This window comes from Schistocerca piceifrons, chromosome 1, assembly GCF_021461385.2.
Source record: "Schistocerca piceifrons isolate TAMUIC-IGC-003096 chromosome 1, iqSchPice1.1, whole genome shotgun sequence".
NCBI classification, from domain to species: domain Eukaryota; kingdom Metazoa; phylum Arthropoda; class Insecta; order Orthoptera; family Acrididae; genus Schistocerca; species Schistocerca piceifrons.
In genome coordinates, this window is record NC_060138.1 from 622,755,372 (window position 1) to 622,776,860 (window position 21,489).

The following is a 21,489-nucleotide window of genomic DNA, read 5'->3' on the forward strand; positions in this document are numbered from 1 at the left end:
CTTTGACTGGAAACTGCATTTCGGCAGACCTTTTCTCAGCGCCGCCATCTTATTGCAGTTTTCTTCGATTTTCGTAAGGCCTACGTCAGCTTGGCGGCATCACATCCTCTTTACACTCATTGAGTATGGTCTTTGGGTGCTCCTCCCGAGTTTTATTCGCCAGATCCTGTTCCACCAGTCGTTGTTTGGGTTGACATTGTTCCCAGCGCACCGCAGGCAGAGGAGAACGCCGTTCTACAGGGCTCCATATTAAGTGTCCTTCTTTTCCTCGTCGTCATTAATGGACCTGTGGCCTCTGCTGTACTGTTGGTCATCCCTGCTTTTTATGTGAATGATTTCTGTATTTGAGCTAGCTACCATTCGGTGGCCTCTGTGGAGCGACAGCTCCATGATGTCATCTGGTGTGCTTCCACGTGGACACTCTCACAGGGTTTTCAGTTCTCTCCCCTTAAGTCGATGGTGGTGCATTTATGTCGCCATACTGCGATCCATCCTGATCCAGAGCTGCACTTCGACGGCCAGCGTCTCACTATGGTCTCCCAGTTCTGATTCTTGGGTCTTATTTTTGACAACAATCTTTCTTCATTGCCCCATATGAGTCATCTGAAGGTTGCCTGTTTTCTTGAACTCAATATTCTTTGCTTCCTTGCCCACACGTCTTGGGATGCAGATCATTTGACCCTTCTCCACCTTTCTGGGCATTAGTTTTGTGTTGTCTGGACTATGGTTGTCAAGTTTATGGATCAGATGCCTCATCCACGCTGGCACATTTGGACCTGGTTCAGCATTGTGGTACCCGTTTAGCCACAGTGCCTTTCGCACTAGCCCTGTCGATAGTCTTCTGGTTGATGATAGGATCCCTCCCCATTCGATTCGGCGGTCCCAGATCCTTGTTTCCTATGCCATCACTATCTGCTCTTCCCCTGCTCGCCCCTGCCATTCTATTCTTTTTGTGGCTTTGGGCTGTCACCCATCCACTGCCTGCCCATTGGTGGGTTTACTGGTTGGGCTCCATCTCGCTTCTGTCTGCCGTGACTTCCATCTCCCCTCCTTCTCCACTTCTCTACGTTTTCTCCCGACCACTCCTCCCACCTCCTCACTCCTCCAGGTAGTTCCTCGGCCACAGATTCGGATGAATCACATCTGGGGTCAGAAAGTTTCCATTTCTCCAGTGGTATTCCGTTATTTGTTCCAAATATTTTTATAGGAGTTTCAGGACGCTACAGTTCTTTACATCATCATCATCATCATCAGTGTTCTGCCTAAAGGCAGGTTTTCACATGGTAGTTCTCCAGGCTGTCCGATCCTCTGCCATCCTCTTCAGATCTGCATAATTTCCTCTCCCCTTTATGTCATCTATCACCTTGTATCTCCTTCTTCCTCTCAGTCTTCTCCCACAAACCAATCCTTCCAAAGCATCTACTAGCAAGCACTCCCTTCTCAATGACTGTCCCAACCAGTTCTTTTTCCGTTCTCTTACAACCTTCAGCAGACATCTTTTCTCACCAACCCTTTCCAATACTCTTTCATTACTCACTCTTTCCATCCAGCTTATTCTCTCCATTCTCCTCCACATCCACATCTCAAATGCTTCTAACCTTTTTTCATCCTCTCGTCTCAGTGTCCATGTTTCTGCCCCATACAGTGCCACACTCCAGACAAAACATTTGCCAAGCCTTTTCCTTAGTCCTTTATCTAATTTGCCACATAAGAGTCTCCTCTTTCTGTTGAATGCCTCCTTTGCTATGGCAATTCGAGTTTTCACCTCCTGGTTACATCTCAAGTCTTCAGTTATTGTGCTTCCGAGATATTTAAATTGACTTACTTGGCTAATGGTAGATTGTCCTATTTTAATGTTGGACAGTCTGCGTCTTATACTGATGACCATACTCTTTGTTTTTGCTGTGTTTATTTGCATCCCATATTCCACACAAGCTTCATTCAGATCTTTGAGCATGTTATTCACTGTCCGCTCACTTTCTGCCACTAATACCATGTCATCAGCAAATCTTATACATTCTATTCTCTTTCCACCAATACATATTCCTCTTTTCCCATCTAAACTTTTAGCAATAATCTCTTCAAGGTATACGTTACATCAATGGCTCTAAATCTATCAATCATGTAGGAAATGCTTTCGTTTATTCTGTTCGCACGGAACACCATCTCATACCTGCCACATGTGGGGTGTTTACTGTGGAATTGATGGCTATTTATGGGGCCATCAGCTTCTTTAAACAGTCCGCACTCACTGCCTCCACCCTTTGGCCCTTCGCACTGAATACGTCCTCCCACCTTCCTTGCCTCGGATATCAGCGGATGACCCTCGCATGTTTACCTCTGTTCTCGGTTTCTTCGCTAAAGTGGTTTGGGCACTCAAGTATAAGTCCTTGACGTTTGCTCTGGAATTTGAATCCCTCCGTTAGCGTTGGCTTTGGTTATGGAGGCCTTGACATTCCCTCCAAAAAAGGGTTCAAATGGCTCTGAGCACTATGGGACTTAACTACTGTGGTCATCAGTCCCCTAGAACGTAGAACTACTTAAACCTAACTAACCTACGGACATCACACACATCCATGCCCGAGGCAGGATTCGAACCTGCGACCGTAGCAGTCGCGCGGTTCCGGACTGCGCACCTAGAACCTCTAGACCACCGCGGCCGGCCATTCCCTCCACACTAGCCAGGTTCCCCAGCCTTTTCCCTACATTTTAACTGGTCTCTTGTGCTGTTTTGTTTCTCTTTTTCTTGTGTCGTCTTCCCCGTTGTGTTGTCCCTGTTGTATCGCGGTAATGGTATTGTGTGGGAGTTGGGATAGATCGATGGCTGTGCTGGTGTCCCACCGCATGTAGCATTTCTGGGGTACCCCTGCTCTTCCCGTTTGCACCGACCTCCCTCCTCTTCTTTCCTCTTCCTCCTGCTCTGACGTCCCTTTTTCCTTAGTTCCCACGTTATCCCTTCTCCTTCACCGGACTGTGCTGTTAGTGTTGTTCCTCCCTTGATATCTACCATCCTAGATCACAGGGCAGATGACCTCGCTGTTTAGCCCCCTCCTGCAAATCAACCAACCAACCAAAGTAGCATTACGGAGTCAAGATGTGACACTTTCAACATAATTTCATTAAATGACATGAGTCACATTAATTCTCAATATTAAATGCGCAAACTGACACTTTACCTTACATCAATATAACTAAAAAGCGCGAAACTTTTTATGAGTCCGAAGAGCAGCACAGCAAACGCGTTAATGACAAGGTCCTCCAGAGAGGTTACCTCAAGGCCAGCATCTTATAGCCCTCAGGATCCCATTAGCCACTTTTCCCGCCATGGACACTTTGTCCAGCTCTCTCTATTGGTAACGGAAGAATGAAGGCAGAATCCTCAAATTACATTTACTGTTAAGACATGCAGTGATTTACGTAATGGTAGTTTATTTTATCTGCATCTTGCTAATCTATTCAAGTTTGCAGACGACACTCAGACCGCGCACTGTACAGTGCTGCAGGCTCTCCTTTATATTTCTTGCAAATGTGTATGGCCTTGAACATACCCTAGATATCGTTGACAATGACATGTTTGTGGCTGTGCTGGCGCGCAGTTTTGTAGGCATCTGCTGCCCGGACAAACCCACCGCCGAGGACGGCCCCGTGCTGCCAGGGGACGGGTCCCCACCGTCACTGGAAGAAATCGTCTCGAGGCTCAACAACCCAAGTAAGTGCTGTCTGCTGACGGCGTTTTTCTAAATATTTTCTTTCAGATAAGTGTGCTGACGCATGGTAGAAAAACTACTAACGGAAGATCAAGGAAGATTTGTTTTAAAGATGTTATGGCTAATATGCAGCAAAGATTGGTCCTCGAATTGCGAATAAACATTTCTATAGCAAATGTGAAACAGTGGTAGGCAATTAGAAGACAGTACTACAGCAGACCTACGAGAACAGATGGTGGTGCGTACATTGTTCGGAAGCGTTTTCTGGGTATTTTGCTGTAATGAGCCTATGACGTCCTGATGGCTCGTCACAGAATAATAACGTAACCATAATTTATTCAATTTTTTACCGCTATTATCTTAGTTTCTGTGAAAATATCTCCACAACGGTGAAAAGAATGTAATATTCAATTATCAAAACGTACAAAACAGGACAATGCAACAACCGTCAGATGAAAGAGGTATATTTTTATCACAGTGGTTTCATATGTTCTGTCAGTGTACAGTTACAGTACGCAACAAAAGCAAAACTGTTCCGTTTCAGGAATTGTTCAAAACGTCGACCAACATGGTCAGTTCAGAGTTACTCTGACAGAAGCCCAGGAGTTTGGCGTACTACTTCCGCACCTGGGACAATTGTGCCAACCAGGACGGCCGAAGTCTCGTAAACCAGGCTTTTCAAGGGTCTTCAGAAGAAGGCCACTGGAATAATGCTGACGATCATATCGGCCATAGAACAAGAACGCCGTGACCAATCCATTGTTGTCCAAACGAAATGTAAGGGTCGTCAGTCGTGCTTGGGTATCTCGTTCGCTTGAGCAACTGCCCACGATAGGCAAAACTCCCAACTTCGAGAATCGTCCAGCGCACAATTTTAATCTGCCAGGAAGTTTCATATCAGCGCACATTCCGCTGCAGAGAGAAAACTTCATTCTGGAAACATCCCTCAGGCTGTGGCTAAGCCGCGTCTCCGCAATATCCTTTCTTCCAAGAGTGCTGGTCCCGCAAGTTTCGCAGGAGAACTTCTATGAAGTTTGGGAGGTGGCAGACGAGGTACTGAACGTAAATAAAGCTCTGAAGATGGGACGTGAGTCGTACTTGGGTAACTCAGTCGATAAAGCACTTGCCAGCGAAAGGCAAAGATTCCGAGTTCGACTCTCGATCGGTTCAGGGTACAGTTTTCATCTGGCAGGGAGTTTCATATCAACGCACACTCCGCTGCAGAGCGAAAATTTCAGTCTGGAAATGCAGTAAATTTGCAGATGCGAAGACCAGGGTGCCTTATACCAAACTCTGACGCCACAACTTCACCCTTCGTCTTCATGTGTTATCTTCTATGCGCCAGTACCATTGTGTCATTTTACAACAGAACAAAGGTCGTTCACGCACGGCACGTGTGTCTCCATACCAACTGTCCGTGTGACGTTGAGGTGCGGCCGTGGTCAGCAAGGTACCCGGACCTGCCCCGATAGAACACATGTTGGAACAGGTCGGACGTCTACTCCATCCCAATGCCAGTTTCCAGGATGTCAAGGACTAGTGACAACTGTGTGCTAGTTTGCTTCGGGAGAGAACGAAGATGGTTTATGACACCCTTCCGAGCTGAACCCCGCGTGCATCACGCCCAGACTGGTTGCAACGTCATACTGCCAAGTTCTTTGTAAATTTGACGCGATAGAAGGGAGAACCGATTGAGGTACTCAAAGTACCCTCCGCCACACACCGTCGGGTGCCTTGCAAAGTATGAGTGTAGATGTAGATGTAGATGTTCTAATCATCGAATACCATCTCTTACTCTTTCAAACAGTGAAGTTTAATTTCGTTTCCGCCTCCTCTTCTGGCTGCTTTACTTCAAGCAGTGTATGTCCCTCTTATTTCAACCTCTTATGTGCACTCTCTGTCTTGTTGGTGCAGGAAACAAGCTGCTATAAAGTGATCAGACAGTGCGAGTTACGAGTCGTATGTAGTGAAGTAGACGCCGTGCTATGAACCATCCACAATTTTTTCCACCTTGTTGTGGTGTAAGTGCTACTGTTCGGCTGCAGACCTCCCCTTTAACCGTTGCTATCCCCGCCCTTGGAGAAGTAAGTGACAGTGGACGATGTGGCGCTTGCAGCTTGCGGCAAGACGGAGCAGGGCGAGTGGCGATGGATGGTGGCGCTGATCCGCTACGGCGAGGAGCACTTCTGCGGCGGCGCGCTCATCTCGGAGACGCACGTGCTCACCGCCGCGCACTGCATCGAGCCGTGAGTACCGCGCCGCTCCGCTGCTGCGTCTCGCCTACCGGCCGCCACACTCTCCGACATCGCCAGATGTGGACATATGGCGGTCTGCGCTAAGCGCTGCGACAGAGCTACGATCTGGGCAGCTCTCGTAGATTGTTAGCAGATACTATCTACTAAAGTCATCAGAAGATCAATACGAATCTCGAAACGATTTAGACAAGATACCTGCAGAGTGCGAAAAGTGGCAATTGACCCTAAACAATAAAAAATGTGAAGTCCTCCACGTGAGTACTAAGAAAATCCAGTTACATTTCGGTTACCTGATAAAGAACACAAAGGCTTCCGTCCTTGTCACTCCATTCCACCGTCATTCAGGCTTGCTTCAGTACCTCATCCCTCCACACCCTCCGAAGTTCCTCAAACAAACATACACCTCCATAAAACCTACACACCACCTAAGATCCCACGATGTCCTTACTCCTGGGAGAATACATAAATTCAACACCTCATTCATCTGCGTAAACATCTTGTTGTTATTGTGGTCTTCAGTCCAGAGACTGGTTTGATGCAGCTCTCCATGCTACTCTATCCTGTGCAAGCTTCTTCATCTCCCAGTACCTACTGCAACCTACATCCTTCTGAATCTGCTTAGTGTATTCATCTCTTGGTCTCCCTCTACGATTTTTACCCTCCACGCTGCCCTCCAATACCAAATTAGTGATCCCTTGATGCCTCAGCATATGTCCTACCAACCGATCCCTTCTTCTAATCAAGGTGTGCCACAAATTTCTCTTCTCCCTAATTCTATTCAATACCTCCTCATTAGTTATGTGATCTACCCTTCTAATCTTCAGCATTCTTCTGTAGCACCACATCTCAAAAGCTTCTATTCTCTTCTTGTCCAGACTATTTATCGTCCACGTTTCACTTCCATACATGGCCACATTCCATAGAAATACTTTCAGAAACGACTTCCTGACACTTAAATGTATACTCGATGTTAACAAGTCTCTCTTCTTCAGAAGCGCTTTCCTTGCCAGTGCCAGTCTACATTTTATATCCTCTCTACTTCGACCATCATCAGTTATTTTGCTCCCCAAATAGCAAAACTCATTTACTACTTTAAGCATCTCATTTCCTAATCTAATACTCTCAGCATCATCTGATTTAATTTGACTACATTCCATTATCCTCGTTTTGCTTTTGTTGATGTTCATCTTATATCTTCCTTTCAAGACACTGTCCATTCCGTTCAGCTGCTGTTCCAGGTCCTTTGCTGTCTCTGGCAGAAATCTTAAACGATCAAAAAATCAGCTGTTTATCATCTAGAGGTTGAAGCTCTTTTGCCCATGTTTGCTTTAACAATACATATGTTTTTGGATGGAGTCCACCTTTAGATAAACATAATTTTGTTTTATATCCCAAACATGTTTCACTGCAGTTGCAGCATTATCAGTGGGCTTATATTTTATGGCTGTAAAACATAAAGAATGTTATATAAAAAGGTATGAATACATAATTTTATGTGTTCTTCAAAAAAAATTATAATTACAATTTTAAGAACTAATATCTACATGCGTACAAACAGTAAAGAACATTCTTTATGTTTTACAGCCATAAAATGAAAGCCCACTGATGACGCTGCAACTGCAGTGAAACATGTTTGGGATATAAAACAAAACTGTGTTTTGCGAAAGGCGGACCCCATCCATAAACACATGTACACCTATTTATCTTTTAACCAAGGCAGTTCTCCATCTTTATTTTGTGAAAATATTCAGCTTTTAACGACTTGTAAAAATTGCAATACGTTTTAGACATTTTAAGATCGTTTGCCTGAAGAGCGGCGAAAAGAAAAATAAAGAAATACAAGACGTGTTTTTTAAGTAAGGTCCGTTTTGTTATAGACACTAGTAGTTCGCGCGCATACCGCAACGAGCACGTGCGTCGTGTACTGGCATGCCTCGGGAACAACTGTGCTCAGTTTCAACTCTGTAGCTAGCCTGTACGATTCTGTTCTGTGCTTTCAAAATGTTTAAGACTATCAACTCGCCCGCCACGTGTGAGGTTCACTCAGTGATACGGTTTTTGTCAGCAAGGAACCTGTCTGCTGCAGAAATTCATTGACAGATTTGCGAAGTGTACGGTGATACTGTTATGAGTGAAAGCAAAGTGCGTAAGTGGGTACGAGAATTCAAAGATGGCCGTGACAACGTCCATGATGGGGACCACTCCAGTCGCCCTTCTTTGATTACAGACGATTTGATGGCTTCAGTTGAAGCAAGGATTCGTGAGAACAGGCGCTTCACAATAACAGGTCTCTCAAACGAATTTCCAGACGTGTCGAGATCAGTGCTTTACAACATTGTTTCTGAACACCTTAAGTTTAGGAAACTGTGCTCCCATTGGGTCCCGAAACTCCTAACAGAAGACCATAAAATCCAAAGATTTGAGTGTACGATGACGTTCTTGACTCGTTATCACGAAGAAGGTGACGGCTTCTTGAGTCAGATCATAACTGGAGACGAAACATGGGCTTCACATATCACGCCCGAATCGAGACAACAGAGCATGGAATGGAGACACACACACACACACACACACACACACACACACTCGCCTGTAAAGGTGAAGGACAAACAGACTCGGTCCCAGTGCAAAATCATGGCGTCGGTGTTTTGGGATAATCATGGTGTTTTGTTGGTTGACGTCATGCAACGAGGAACCACTATCAATGCAGAAGCATATTGCCAAACCCTGAGAAAGCTACGCAGAGCGATTCAAAACAAAAGAAGCGGCATGCTGACAAAGGGAACTGTCCTTTTCCATGACAATGCAAGACCTCACTCTGCAGGTCAGACCCGCGATTTATTGGACAGTTTTGGCTGGGAAGTTTCAGACCACCCACCCTACAGTCCTGATCTTGCGCCTAGCGATTACCATCTGTTCCTCCATCTCAAAGAACACCTCAGTGGCAACCGTTACAATGATGACGAAGACGTGAAAACGGCAGTGAACTCTTGGTTATCGGAGCAGGCGGCAAGTTTTTATGAGGAGGGTATTTTAAAATTGGTTGAGAGGTATGATACGTGTTTGAACAAACTTGGCAACTATGTCGAAAAATAGAGTGAAGTATGTACTTTCTGTAAATAAATTTACTTTCTTGAAATAACCTCTCGTTGTATACTTATGTTCAAATGGACCTTACTTAAAAAAACACGCCTCTTAACACATATGTAAGGTTGTAGACTTTGATAAATACAAGTGGATAGAAACAATGTAAACTGGAACCATTACACAGAAAATGAAAATGCGAGTTTTAAAGACAGAACACTTGGAAGCTGCAACAAATCTACTACGCTTGTCCGTCCTCTTCTGTTACTGTGCTGTATAGGATCTTTACCAGGCAGGACTGGCAGAGGATATCGAGGAAGTTCAAAGAAGGGCTGCTGTATTATCGCTAAATGCCATGCATATTATAAGCGATTTCGAATAGCATCAATAAAACAAAGGTGTTTTTCGTTGCAGGTATATCTTACCACAAAACTTCAATCCCCAACTTTCTCCACCGAATGCGAAAATATTTTATTAGGTCTCATCTATATAAGGAAAAATGACTCTCTTAAGAAAATGAGAGATATCAGCTGTCCCTCGAAAAGATTTGAGCGTATATTTTCCCCAATTGCTAATCGAGAATGTGTGTGGTCATCAGCTAATAACCGATTCGCTCTGTTACAGGTAATATTCACTATTCGCTAGAAACAAGTCCTGAACAGCACGAAAAACAAAAATTACGATCTCTAACATGACAACATTTCCGCCATTGACTATTATTACTGTTTATTTTTCACTTGCCATTTTCGTCTATTCCCCCACCGTCAAGCGGTAGGTGCAACGAACGGGAGACAGTTACATACAAAGGTGTCAAAACTATAGTCCTATATCTCTTACATCGAATTGTTGTAGAATTCTTGAACACGTTTTACGTTCGCTTATTATGACATTTCTGAAGACCGAAAATCTTCTGTGTAGGAATCATCATGTCAAACCCAGCTCGCTCTGTTCCTCCACGAGGCCTAGAAAATAGTAGACGCCGACGACCAGGTAGATGCCGTGTTCCTTGACTTCCGGAAGGCGTTCGATACAGTTCCCCACTGCCGTCTAATAAACGAAATATGAGGGTACGGCTGGGCGGAGTGGCCGAGCGGTTCTAGGCGCTACAGTCTGGAACCTCGCGACCGCTACGGTCGCAGGTTCGAATCCTGCCTCGGGCATGGACGTGTGTGATGTCCTTAAGTTAGTTAGGTTTACGTAGTTCTAAGTTCTAGGGGACTGATGACCTCAGCAGTTAAGTCCCGTAGTGCTCAGAGTCATTTTTGAACGAGAGTACGGAATATCAAACCTGCTGTGTGATTGGACTGAAGAGCTTCTAGCAAACAAAACTCAGTACGTCATTCATAATGGACAGAAATCTTTAGAAGTAAAAGTAACTTCAGTAATACTCCAAAGGCATAATATAGGACCGTTACTTTCCACAGTATATATAAATGTGTCCCAGGCGATAACACAGAAAATTCAGTGAATATTCTCACGGGTGATGTTGTTGTACACAGAGAAATCACCTCAGTATAAAACTGTGTCGAAATCGAAGAAGACCTGCAGACGGCTCAGTCTGTGATCCGCACCATATAGGGTTGATAGACGAAGTAAAGAAGATTCAAACAACAGCAGCGCGTTTCGTTACAGCTTCAGTTAGTAAGCACGAAAGCGTCACGTAAGTGGTCAGCCAACGCCAATGGCCGACGCTGCAAGGGAGACATGCTGAATCACAGTGTGGTTTATTCTTAAAGTTAGGGGAGTGTATTTCCTAGAAATGTCAACCAGTGTACTGCTTCCCCGTACGTATATCTTGCGAAAAGACCATGAAGGTAAAATGAGAGAAACTCGAGCCCACAAAGAGGCTTACCAGTAATCATTCTACCCGCGAACCATTCGCGACTGGAACAGGAGAAGGAGAAAGTGACAGTGGCGCTCAAAGAACACGCCACGACGCAGCGTGAAGCGGTTTGCGGAGTATGGGTGCAGATGTAGACAAAATGACAGAATTGCAAGCAATGACGGCTTATTACTACAATGAAGAGGTGAAAACTTACTCGATGCGGGTGAGGAGAAGTCACGAAAAACCGAGTCACCGACGTATGATAAGAAAGCATGACTTACGTCAGGATGATATCCTGTCCTCAGGCATGTCAAAAAAATGTTTACTTATTCATTGTACTAATAAGCAGTGACAGCCTTTAATTTTACCGTTTCTTGTCAATGTTGTGAAAAATTTACAGTCCGTTCCTTGCAGGTACAGCGTGGCAAGTGTATTGATGCCGAAATTTGGCGAATATTGGAAACTAAAAGATAATTACAGGCGATCACATTGTCATTTTTAGAAATTTTGAATGACTGTGGTACATTCCCGAAAGATATTAAAAATTAGGATGCTTGGGCAGGTATTTGAACTCTTAAGAACTAAACATTTTTGTAAAACGTAAACTTTCGCAGCGGTAATTGTCACAATTAATAAAATATTCCGGGCTATTACGCCATGTCGGATGATTGCACATTAAAACCCAAAAAAACCAAGAACCAGAAGGAAAAGAAGTGACAAAAAATTACTAGAAAAGCACAAGGGCAACTGCAGAAGGGGAGAGACTGACAGAGCAGCTGTTGCGGAACATGCTTTGCAACCAAGAGACCTCCTGACTGTTTCTGGTAAGGCTCAAGTACTGGTAGCCTCAAGCGGATACCATCAAAAGCTATACAGAGGCCATAGAGATTACAAAACACCCCAGGAATTTCAGAGGGAAGTAGGAGGGCGTGAAATTGAGTGACATCTGGATCCCGGTGATGAATAAGATGTGTACCAGTCTTTCACCATTACGTGATATCAACAGCGCAGGACGGTAACCGTCAACGCCAGTTGCGCCCGGGTATTCGAAGCATGTGACGTCACACCACTGCGCGAGAGCACGCGAAAGCGGAATTTTGCTACAGTCAGTAGCGAGCCAGGGTATTAATCGGACACTCAAAGAAACTACGATCCCCCTTGAAAATATCCTCGGCAGATGCGAACGAAACTATTGGTTTCAGTGTCAAGTCCATCGAATCACGGCAAAATAACACGGAATATTCTATTACTTTAGTTGTTTTTATATACTTACAAATTAATTTCGTTTTCAAAAGTTCTCCCTAACTGCAAAGAAATGCCGTGGAGCAACTACTCCTTTGCTCCTTTCTTCCTCATTGTCTTGGTCAGCTTCTCGTATTTTAATTTTCTAGAGAATTACAAAAGGTAAAGGACAGCGAGTGATGGTATACTCATAACGGCAAATGTTCCCCATTCCAAAACATGACTTGAAAACTCCTTAGCACAATACTCGAAGGCTATCATCAATAACCCACCTGGCTGTTCAAATGGCTCTAAGCACTATGGGACTTAACATCTAAGGTCATCAGTCCCTAGAACTTAGAACTACTTAAGCCTAACTAACCTAAGGACATCACACACATCCATGCCCGACGCAGGATTCGAACCTGTGACCGTAGCGGTCGCGCGGTTCCAGACTGAAGCGCCTAGAATCGCTCGGCCACTCCGGCCGGCTCACCTGGCTGTCACAGCATCCTGCAAACCTGATGTGTCCTCCGATCGCAGGTAATTAACTTCAACATTCATGAAATCGGACTATCCAAATTTCTTTGCTCTCATAACCACATGGGCCGGCCGGTGTGGCCGTGCGATTCTAAGCGCTTCAGTTTGGAACCGCGTGACCGCTACGGTCGCAGGTTCAAATCCTGCCTCGGGCATGGATGTGTGTGATGTCCTTAGGTTTCAGTAGTTCTAAGTTCTAGGGGACTGATGACCTCAGAAGTTGAGTCCCATAGTGCTCAGAGCCATTTGAACCATTTGAGCCATAACCACATGAGACACCTTAGCGGGTGGTGCATATCTGTATAGCTTCATGCTCAGTTGGCCTCCAAACGACAAAGTAGTCCGGGTGAAAGCTGTCGCCAGTCAGATGGACGCCGAGGTTGCACTTGCACTTTACTACGGTGTCCATAACGTCTACTAAGCATTTATTGAGAATCTCTATTGATATGAACAGCTGAACACCAATTTCTTCCTCATCACTGCTAGCAACTGAGGCTTAGAGTGTGAAGAATATTACGAATTTCATGTTAGAAACAGAACTGTATAGTAAGGTCTCAGTCGAATAGCAGCTTTTCGTCTCTCAAATCACAACTTACATGTGCGCGAAACTACATTTGCACATGCATCAAACAGCAAAACGCAGGCTACTAGCACTCACAACATCGAATAAGTCTTACTTGGTAGAAATTATTCTAACATACCAACAGATACAGTACATTTCTTTAATTCTCTTGTATCTCTTTCATTTTATCTTTCCTTCTGTCGCAAATAGTAGAAGCAATAAATTCTAACCAACTCAGTAACTGACGTTCACAGCAATAAGTAGGAAAAGAACAGTCCAATGAAATGTAAATTTTCTTGATCAGAAAAGTCACACTTATTAAAATATTCTGTGCTAGTTTTTCATGGTCGAATGAATTTCTTGCAGAAATATATCGCTGCGTACTAGATGCAGAGGGGGAGGGAGGGTTTAAAGCTTCTATGAAGGCCCGATTCACATCCGAACTCGCTACTGAATTAATTAAAATTTTGTTACCGTTTAATCCCACACAGAGGCAAGACGTCACATGTTTTAGAAACTGAATTGTATCTAAACTGAAAAGCCAAAGAAACTCGTACACCTGCCTAACATCGTGTAGGAACGCCCCAAGAGCACGCAGAAGTCAGGCAGCACGATGTGGCATGGACTTGACTAATGTCTGAAATAGTGCTGGGGGGAACTGACACTATGAATCCTGCAGGGTTGTCCACAAATCATAAGAGTACGAGGGGTGGAGATCTCTTGCAAACAGCACTTTGCAAGGCATCCCAGACATGCTCAATAATGTTAATGCCGGGGAAGTTTGGTAGCCAGCCAAAATGTTTAAACTCAGAAGAGTGTTCCTGGAGCCACTCTCTAGCAATTCTGTACGTGTGGGGTGTCGCATTGTCCTGCTGGAACTGCCCAAGTCCGTCGGAGTTCAGAATGGACATGAATGGATGCAGATATCAGAGAAGATGCTTACGTACGTATCACCTGTCAGAGTAGTATCTAGACGTACCAGGGATCCCATATCACTCCAACTACACATGCCCCACGTAATTACAGAGCCTCCAGCAAGTTTAACAGTCCCCTGCTGACATGCAGGGTCCATGGATTCATGAGGTTGTCTCCATCCGCTCGATACAATTTAAACGAGACTTGTCCGACCAGGCAACATGTTTCCAAACATTAACAGTCCAATGTCGGTGTTGACAGGCCCAGGCGAGGCGTAAAGCTTTGTGTCGTGCAGTCATCAAGGGTACACAACATCGCTTTGGTTCACTCCGAGACGACTGAACACTTTCCTTGTTGAGAGCCTTTCCTGGCACAAAGTAACAATGCGGACGCGATCGAACCGCGGTATTGACCGTCTAGGCCTTGTTGAACTACAGACAACACGAACCGTGTGCCTCCTTCCTGGTGGAATAACTGGAACTCATCGGCTGTTGGAGCCCCTCCGTCTAATAGGCGCTGCTCATGCGTGGTTGTTTACATGTTTGGGCGGGGTTAGTGACATCTCTGAACAGTCAAAGGGACTCTGTCTATGATACAATATCCACAGCCAACGTCTGTCTTCAGGAGTTTTGGGAACCGATGTGATGCAAAACTCTTTTTGGTGTGTGTATATAACATTCCAGTATTGTATAAATAGTGGATAATGGACTTTGGGAGTTATCTTCTTCCTTAGTAATCTTACGTGTTTCAAGTCAACACAGTAATACTGAAATGATCAGCTCCGAAAAAGGCATTTTGTCGTCGATCCCACAATAATGTGTGTTCCAGGCCATTACAATCTATTGCGGCCTCGACTTACTATCAGGTGTGTCCACTGCAAAGGGAAACAAGCAAAAAATGGCATAATAAGAACAGTGCTTCGACGCATTGCTAATATTATAACGTGTGACATTGCTTCTGTGAACAAACTGATACAGGATGCAAATAAATTGTTCATATAACCGTCAGTCAATTACTGCAAAATGAAAGTATCCGCAGGGTACCTTTTTCTATCAGCAATGATCATTTTCACATATGTTGTCCAGTGAAACAATCCAAATACATTAGTAATGGGGTGTGTAGATTTATACAAATTAGTGAACTGACAGAACAAACAATCATCCATGTTTGCAGTGTATTGTTCAAGACAGATTGGATCCTCTGGAAATTTCAAATTAAAGTGGATACCCCTACACGAAACAGTGGCTATCAATTGGATAATGCATCTGTCTTATTTTTTCTCCATTGTCACTCAGTTCACTGGAGCGTAGGAATCTAGCTTGAGGATTTCTTCGTTCTTGTTGAAACTGTGGTCACGTTTTGGAATTTATATTGCTCTCTGAAGAAAAAGACTTGGCATCTCTTCTCCACAATGAGAACCCGCGTATCGGCACACTTTATCTTGTGGTCGGCCTCACATACCACGTGCGCCCCCCCTGCTCAACCTGCAATACCGCTTATGTTCGATGTTCCTGGTGCTGATGGATCGGTCGATCATTTCAACACAGACTTCAGTGCACGTTCACGTCATACGGTATTCTCCCGACAGTGTGAACTGAAAACCAACATACAGGGACGTTGCCTACACAAAGTTTCAATCACCAACCGAACCAGAAAAGACGTATGATTAATACGTTATTGACGCCAGCTAGATACTTAGCGATACTTGGGTACCTCAAACACATTTTTTTTGGGACAGTTCGACCTACACACCTACTTTTTACAATTTCGAGTTGTTCGACTGATTTTAAAATAACTTCAGCTGTGCACGAATTTCAGACAACTCATTCAGAATCATAAAATATCATTCACAATGATGTTCCACTCCAATCAAAGAACATAAATTCCAAGATTCTCACCAAGAATCACTGGGAGCTAAAATGAAAAGTCTATGACAACAGCAGATAAAAATTAAATTATGCATCACAACGAGTTGTAATACCTCAGAGATTTGAAAAGAAATGTCATTGCAGTGAATAGAGACCATTTATGAATCAACAAATAAGATCAGAGAGTAACACAGATCTTAAAAGAACAATGAAATCCACTCGCTGTGTCATGTATATACCGCACAACGTGAACATGTGGAAAAGTATGTGTTGTAATGACCAAATTATCCACCAACACCAGAATCATCGAACGCACACTGGAATGACAAAAGTCATGGAATACCTCCTAATATTCTGTAGGACCTTCTTTTGCTTGGCATAGTGCAGCATCTAGATGTGGCATGGGCTCAGCAAGTCGTTGGAAGTACGCTGCAGAAATACTGAGCCATTCTCCATCCATACCCGTCCATAATAGCGAAGGTGTTTCCGGTGCAGATTTTGCGTCCCATAACAGTTCAATGGGATTAATTTAGGGTGGACTGGGTGGCCAAACCGTTCGCTCGAACTGTTCAGAATGTTCTTCATACCAGTCGCTAACAACTGTGGCCTGGTGACATGTTTGGGAACATAAAATTAATGAATGGCTGCAATGGTCTCCAAGAAGCATAAAATAACAATTTTAGGTCGATGATCAGTTTAGTTGGGCCAGAGGACCCAGTCCATTCCTTGTAAACATAACCGACGCCATTACGGAGCTACCACCAGCTTGCACAGTGGCTTGTTGACAACTTTGGTTCATGGCTTCGTGGGATCTTTGCCACACTCGAACCCTAACATCGGCTCTTACCACCTGGAATCGTGATTCATCTGACCAGGCCACATTTTTCTAGTCGTCTATGGTCTAACCGATACGGTCATGAGCCCAGCAGAGGCGCTACAGGCGATGTCGTGATGTTAGCAAAGGCTCTGAAATCGGTCGTCTGCGGTCACAGCCCATTAACGCCAAATTTTGCAGCATGGATACGTTCGTCGTACGTCACGCCTTCACTTCTGTGGTTATTTCACGCAGTGTTGATTGTCTGTCAGCACTGACAACCCCGCACAAACACCGCTGCTCTCGGTCGTTAAATGAAGGTCGTTGGCCACTGCGTTGTCCGTGTTGAGAGGTAATCCTATAATTTGGTAATCTCGGTTCTCGGCACGCTCTGGACACTGGAGATCTCGGAATACTAACTTCTCTAACGATTTACGGAATGGGATGTCCCATGCGTCTAGCTCCAACTACCATTCCGTCTTCAAAGTCTGTTAATTCCCGAGTGCCAATGGCAGCCCCGCAATGCACTGATTACCCATACCTTATGTACGCGATGCTATCGCCATCTGTATATGTGCTTATTGCTACCACATGATTTCCGTCACCTCAGGGTAAACGCTATTGTGTTCTGGAAGTGGAGGAGTCGGCCGTGGCGCAAACGCGCAATGCAACTCTAGTCACATGTTGAAATTCACCGATACGCAGGTTCTCGATGTGGAGAAGTGCTTCCATGCCCGTTTGTTCAGGGATGCCACAGAAATTCACAAAAATGACATTAGTTTCAACAAGAAGGAAGCAAGTCTCAAGGTAAACGGATCCTGAATTGTCAGGCTGCAATGAACGACCGTTACAGGTAGCAATGGGAGAACCACAATGGTAATGACCAGCCCTCAGATGTTGGCGCAGAGGGTACACACAGGGTGATTCAGCTGCCGCTACCGATGGGTTGTATGCAACCTGCAATGCCTTCAAATACCACACACAAAATTTTCATATCCTCTCGCCTGCTAAGTGCAAACTTTTAGTCCTACAGAAAAAAGAATAGGATCTTTCTGTAGGAAATACAACGTAGCTACATTTTGTACTGGGATACATTTTCGGTAGAGGACATAGTTTTCTAATTATTCAAGATAAACATCCATGTGTGACCTTCAAATGCATTTTTCTTGAATACATCGGAAACCGTGGCATTCGGTGAAAACGTATCCCTGTACAAACTCTAACGACATTAAATTTCCTACGAAGAGATCCTGTTTATTTTTTCTGTAGGACCAATAGTTTGCACGTTGGGAGCGAGGGAACGTGAAGATCTTGCGGGTGGTTTTTGAAGGTGTTGCAGGTTTCATAAAACTCATTGGTATGGGCAGCTGAATCACCGAATTTAATCTACGGACACAGGCTTAAGTCCAGATCGCCACCAGCAGTGGAGGGTGAATCGCTGACAATACTAGCCACTTTTCTTGGTGAAACTCGAGAAAACTCGTTAAACCAACGACGGCCAAAGATTCCAGAACAAACATATTCTTCACTGAAGTCTAAACAAACTGAAAATGCCAGAAAGAGAGAAAGTAGTGGTTGTTTCTGTTTTCGTAGGCATAAACTGACCGACATCACAGTACGCTTGGGAGAGTACGACCTGGACCGGCGCGACGAGACCCGTGCCGTCGACCTCCGCGTCGTAGAGGCCACGATGCACCCGCGCTACGACCGCTCCACCTACGAGAACGACGTCGCGGTTCTGCGCCTGCGCCGCAGAGCTGCCTTCAACTCCTACGTCATGCCCGTCTGTCTGCCGGCCATCGACGAGGGCTTCGTCAACAGGACAGCCTACGTCACTGGTGAGGCAGATGCGCATCTCTTCTCTCTCTCTCTCTCTCTCTCTCTCTCTCTATGGTTATTACAATGTTTGTTTCCCCATTATTTCTATTCATGTAAAATATTGACACTAGTGCATGTAGTAGATGTTTCAGTGAACCACTGATGGAACACTCCAGCTTCTCTGGATACTTTGCCGTTAGTTGACGGCCGTGCTATCTTAGATTACATCATCCTATCAATTTTGATTGTAGTATCTTCTGTCAGATAACCATTTCTCCCTAGCCGGTCTGTGATTATATATATATACCGTCCGTCCAAAAAGTTTCGAGACTGATTTTATTCCTGACGTGTAAGCGACATCAGCGCAGTAACTATGGCGGCAACTTGAACCAACAATTTCAAATAACAGGTGTTTTTCGACCAGTCGGTTGTGAGCAGGCCGTAGTCGGCTTGCGGTCGTAGTGTGTCAACGTTGCGTCAGAAATCAAAGTGGAGCAACATCTCTAAATCAAATTTTCGAGATATTCTTCAGAAATTTTTAAAGCGAAGAAAAGTGTATGAACTTTTTTACCACGCATCCTTCTCCCGAACAAAAACAACAACTGTCACGCCTTGATTGAAATGCAAAACGCGGACAATTTTGTTCTGGAAAAAATCTTCACGGGTGACTAGGATTGGGTGTTATCAAAATGAACCTACAACAAAACTACAAAATGTAAAAATTCCCATAAAGGGTCAACGCTTTTCTAAAATAACCGACATTCAAGCCAATGTGACGCAAGAGATGAAAAACATCTCAAAGAAGGCAGTTGCACATGGTTGTATGAACGTTCTGTGCGCTGTTCTCAGGTTGAGGAAGACTATGTAGAGCAGTGGAAAGCAAACTTTCTTGCTTAAGAGCCAATATTGACAACCTATGGCGACTCTTCGTATAGCATTGGAGGAAGCAGATAAGGGAAGGGGGCAAGCGACCACTCGAAGAGAAGTTCTATTGTCACCAAACCATTGTTACTGATAGAGTCTTAAATGTGCATTTTTCTGAAGGCTTACATAGTGGCCAATTTTCCATATCCAAGTGCGTACTGTGGTCAATGCGATCGAAACAGAATCCTATGTTTGTTTTTCTAATTTCCAGGCGCATTATCTCAGCATCTGTACATCCTAGCACGTGAAAGAATACCGAACGGCTGAAACAGACAATTTTCAATCGGACTTTTGTATTCGTATAATAGAAAAGAGACGATTTCAAATAATACAGCTTAATTAATTCAAAATTGTCACAAAGGGATAGAGTAGCGGATGGTAGCTTTGAATAGAAAGGATTTAGAACTCAATTTTATATCTTGCATTATGCGTGTTTTTTGGAAGTAACTAACTTTTACTGGGGTAAACACTTTGGCCACTTTTCCTGACGAGTAGTGTGTCCTCTTTTCCAGAATGGACGCCGTGTTGGCATTACTGATGCACAGAAGGAACTATCAAACTGAAAAATGAAGTTGTTTAAACATTTATATCGTAAAAAATTATTACCCTTCAGACAAGTGAGATAACAAGAATAGCCGCGCGGATTAGCCGCGCGGTCTAAGGGTGTCTTGTCACGGTCCGGGCAGCTCCCCCCGTCGGAGGTTCGAGTCCTCCCTCGGGCATGGGTGTGTGTTGTCCTTAGCGTAAGTTAGTTTAAGTTTGGTTAAGTACTGTTTAAGCTTAGGGACCGATGACCTCAGCAGTTTGGTCACATAATACCTTACCGCCAATTTTTTTAACAAGAATAATATACACTGAAGTGCGAAAGAAACTGGTATACGTAAGCTTATTCAGATACAGAGATATGTAAACAGGCAGAATACGGCGCTGCGGTCGGCAACCGCCCATAAGACAACAAGTGTCTAGCGCAGTTTTTAGATCTGTTACTGCTGCTGAAATGGCAGGTCATCAAGATTTAAGTGAGTTTGAAAGTGGTCTTACAGTCGGCGCACGAGCGATGGGACACAGCATCCAAGAGATAACGATGAAGTGGGGATTTTCCCGTACGACCATTTCACGAGTGCCCCATGAATATCAAAAACCCGGAAAAACATCAAATCGACATTGCTGCGACCGAAAAGATCGTGCAAGAACGAGACCAACGACGACTGAAGAGAAACGTTCAACGTGACAGAAGTGCAACTCCTCCACAAACTGCTGCAGATTTCCGTGTTGGACCATCAACAATTGTCAGCTTGTGAACTATTCAACGGAACACCATCGATATGTGCTTTCGGAGCCGTAGGCTCACTCGTGTGCGCCTGATGACTTTTCTACACAATGCTTTACGCCTCGTCTGGGTCCGTCAGTACCGACATTGGGATGTTGATGACCGGAAACTTGTTGCCTGGTCGGACAAGTCTCGTTTCAGATATGTCGAGTGGATAGACGTGTACGGGTATGGAGACAACCGCATGAATCCATGGACCCTGCATGGAGCGGGGGATTGTTCAAGCTCGTGGAGACTCTGTAATGGTGTGGGGCGTGTGCAGCTGGGATGATATGGGACCCCTGATACTTCTAGCTACGACTCTGACAGGTGACACGTACGAAAGCATCCTGTCTGATCACCTGCATCCATTTATGTCCATTGTGCATTCAGAAGGACTTGGGCAATTTCAGCAGGACAATGCGATGCCTCATACGTCCAGAATTGCTAGAGAGTGGCTCCAGGAACACTCTTCTGAGTTTAAACACTTCCGAATGCGAAAATATTTTACTAACGCCGACCTACATAGGGAGAAATTGTCTTCATAATAAAATAAGGGAAATCAGAGCCCTCATGGAAAGCTATAGCTGTTCGTATTTTTTTCCACGCGCTGTTCGAGAGTGGAATAATAGAGACTTATTGTGAAG

General features: G+C 44.5%; 1 protein-coding gene across 1 annotated transcript in view; it reads left to right on the plus strand.

The window, feature by feature from the left end:
* LOC124785536 (proclotting enzyme-like) overlaps positions 1 to 21,489 on the plus strand; it is an 82,592-nt gene that overhangs the window by 32,137 nt on the left and 28,966 nt on the right. The window contains exons 4-6 of the mRNA XM_047254190.1: positions 3,597 to 3,709; positions 5,824 to 5,953; positions 18,385 to 18,629. Of these exons, the coding sequence (XP_047110146.1) occupies positions 3,597 to 3,709; positions 5,824 to 5,953; positions 18,385 to 18,629 (488 nt within the window). The remainder of the gene's footprint in view (positions 1 to 3,596; positions 3,710 to 5,823; positions 5,954 to 18,384; positions 18,630 to 21,489) is intronic.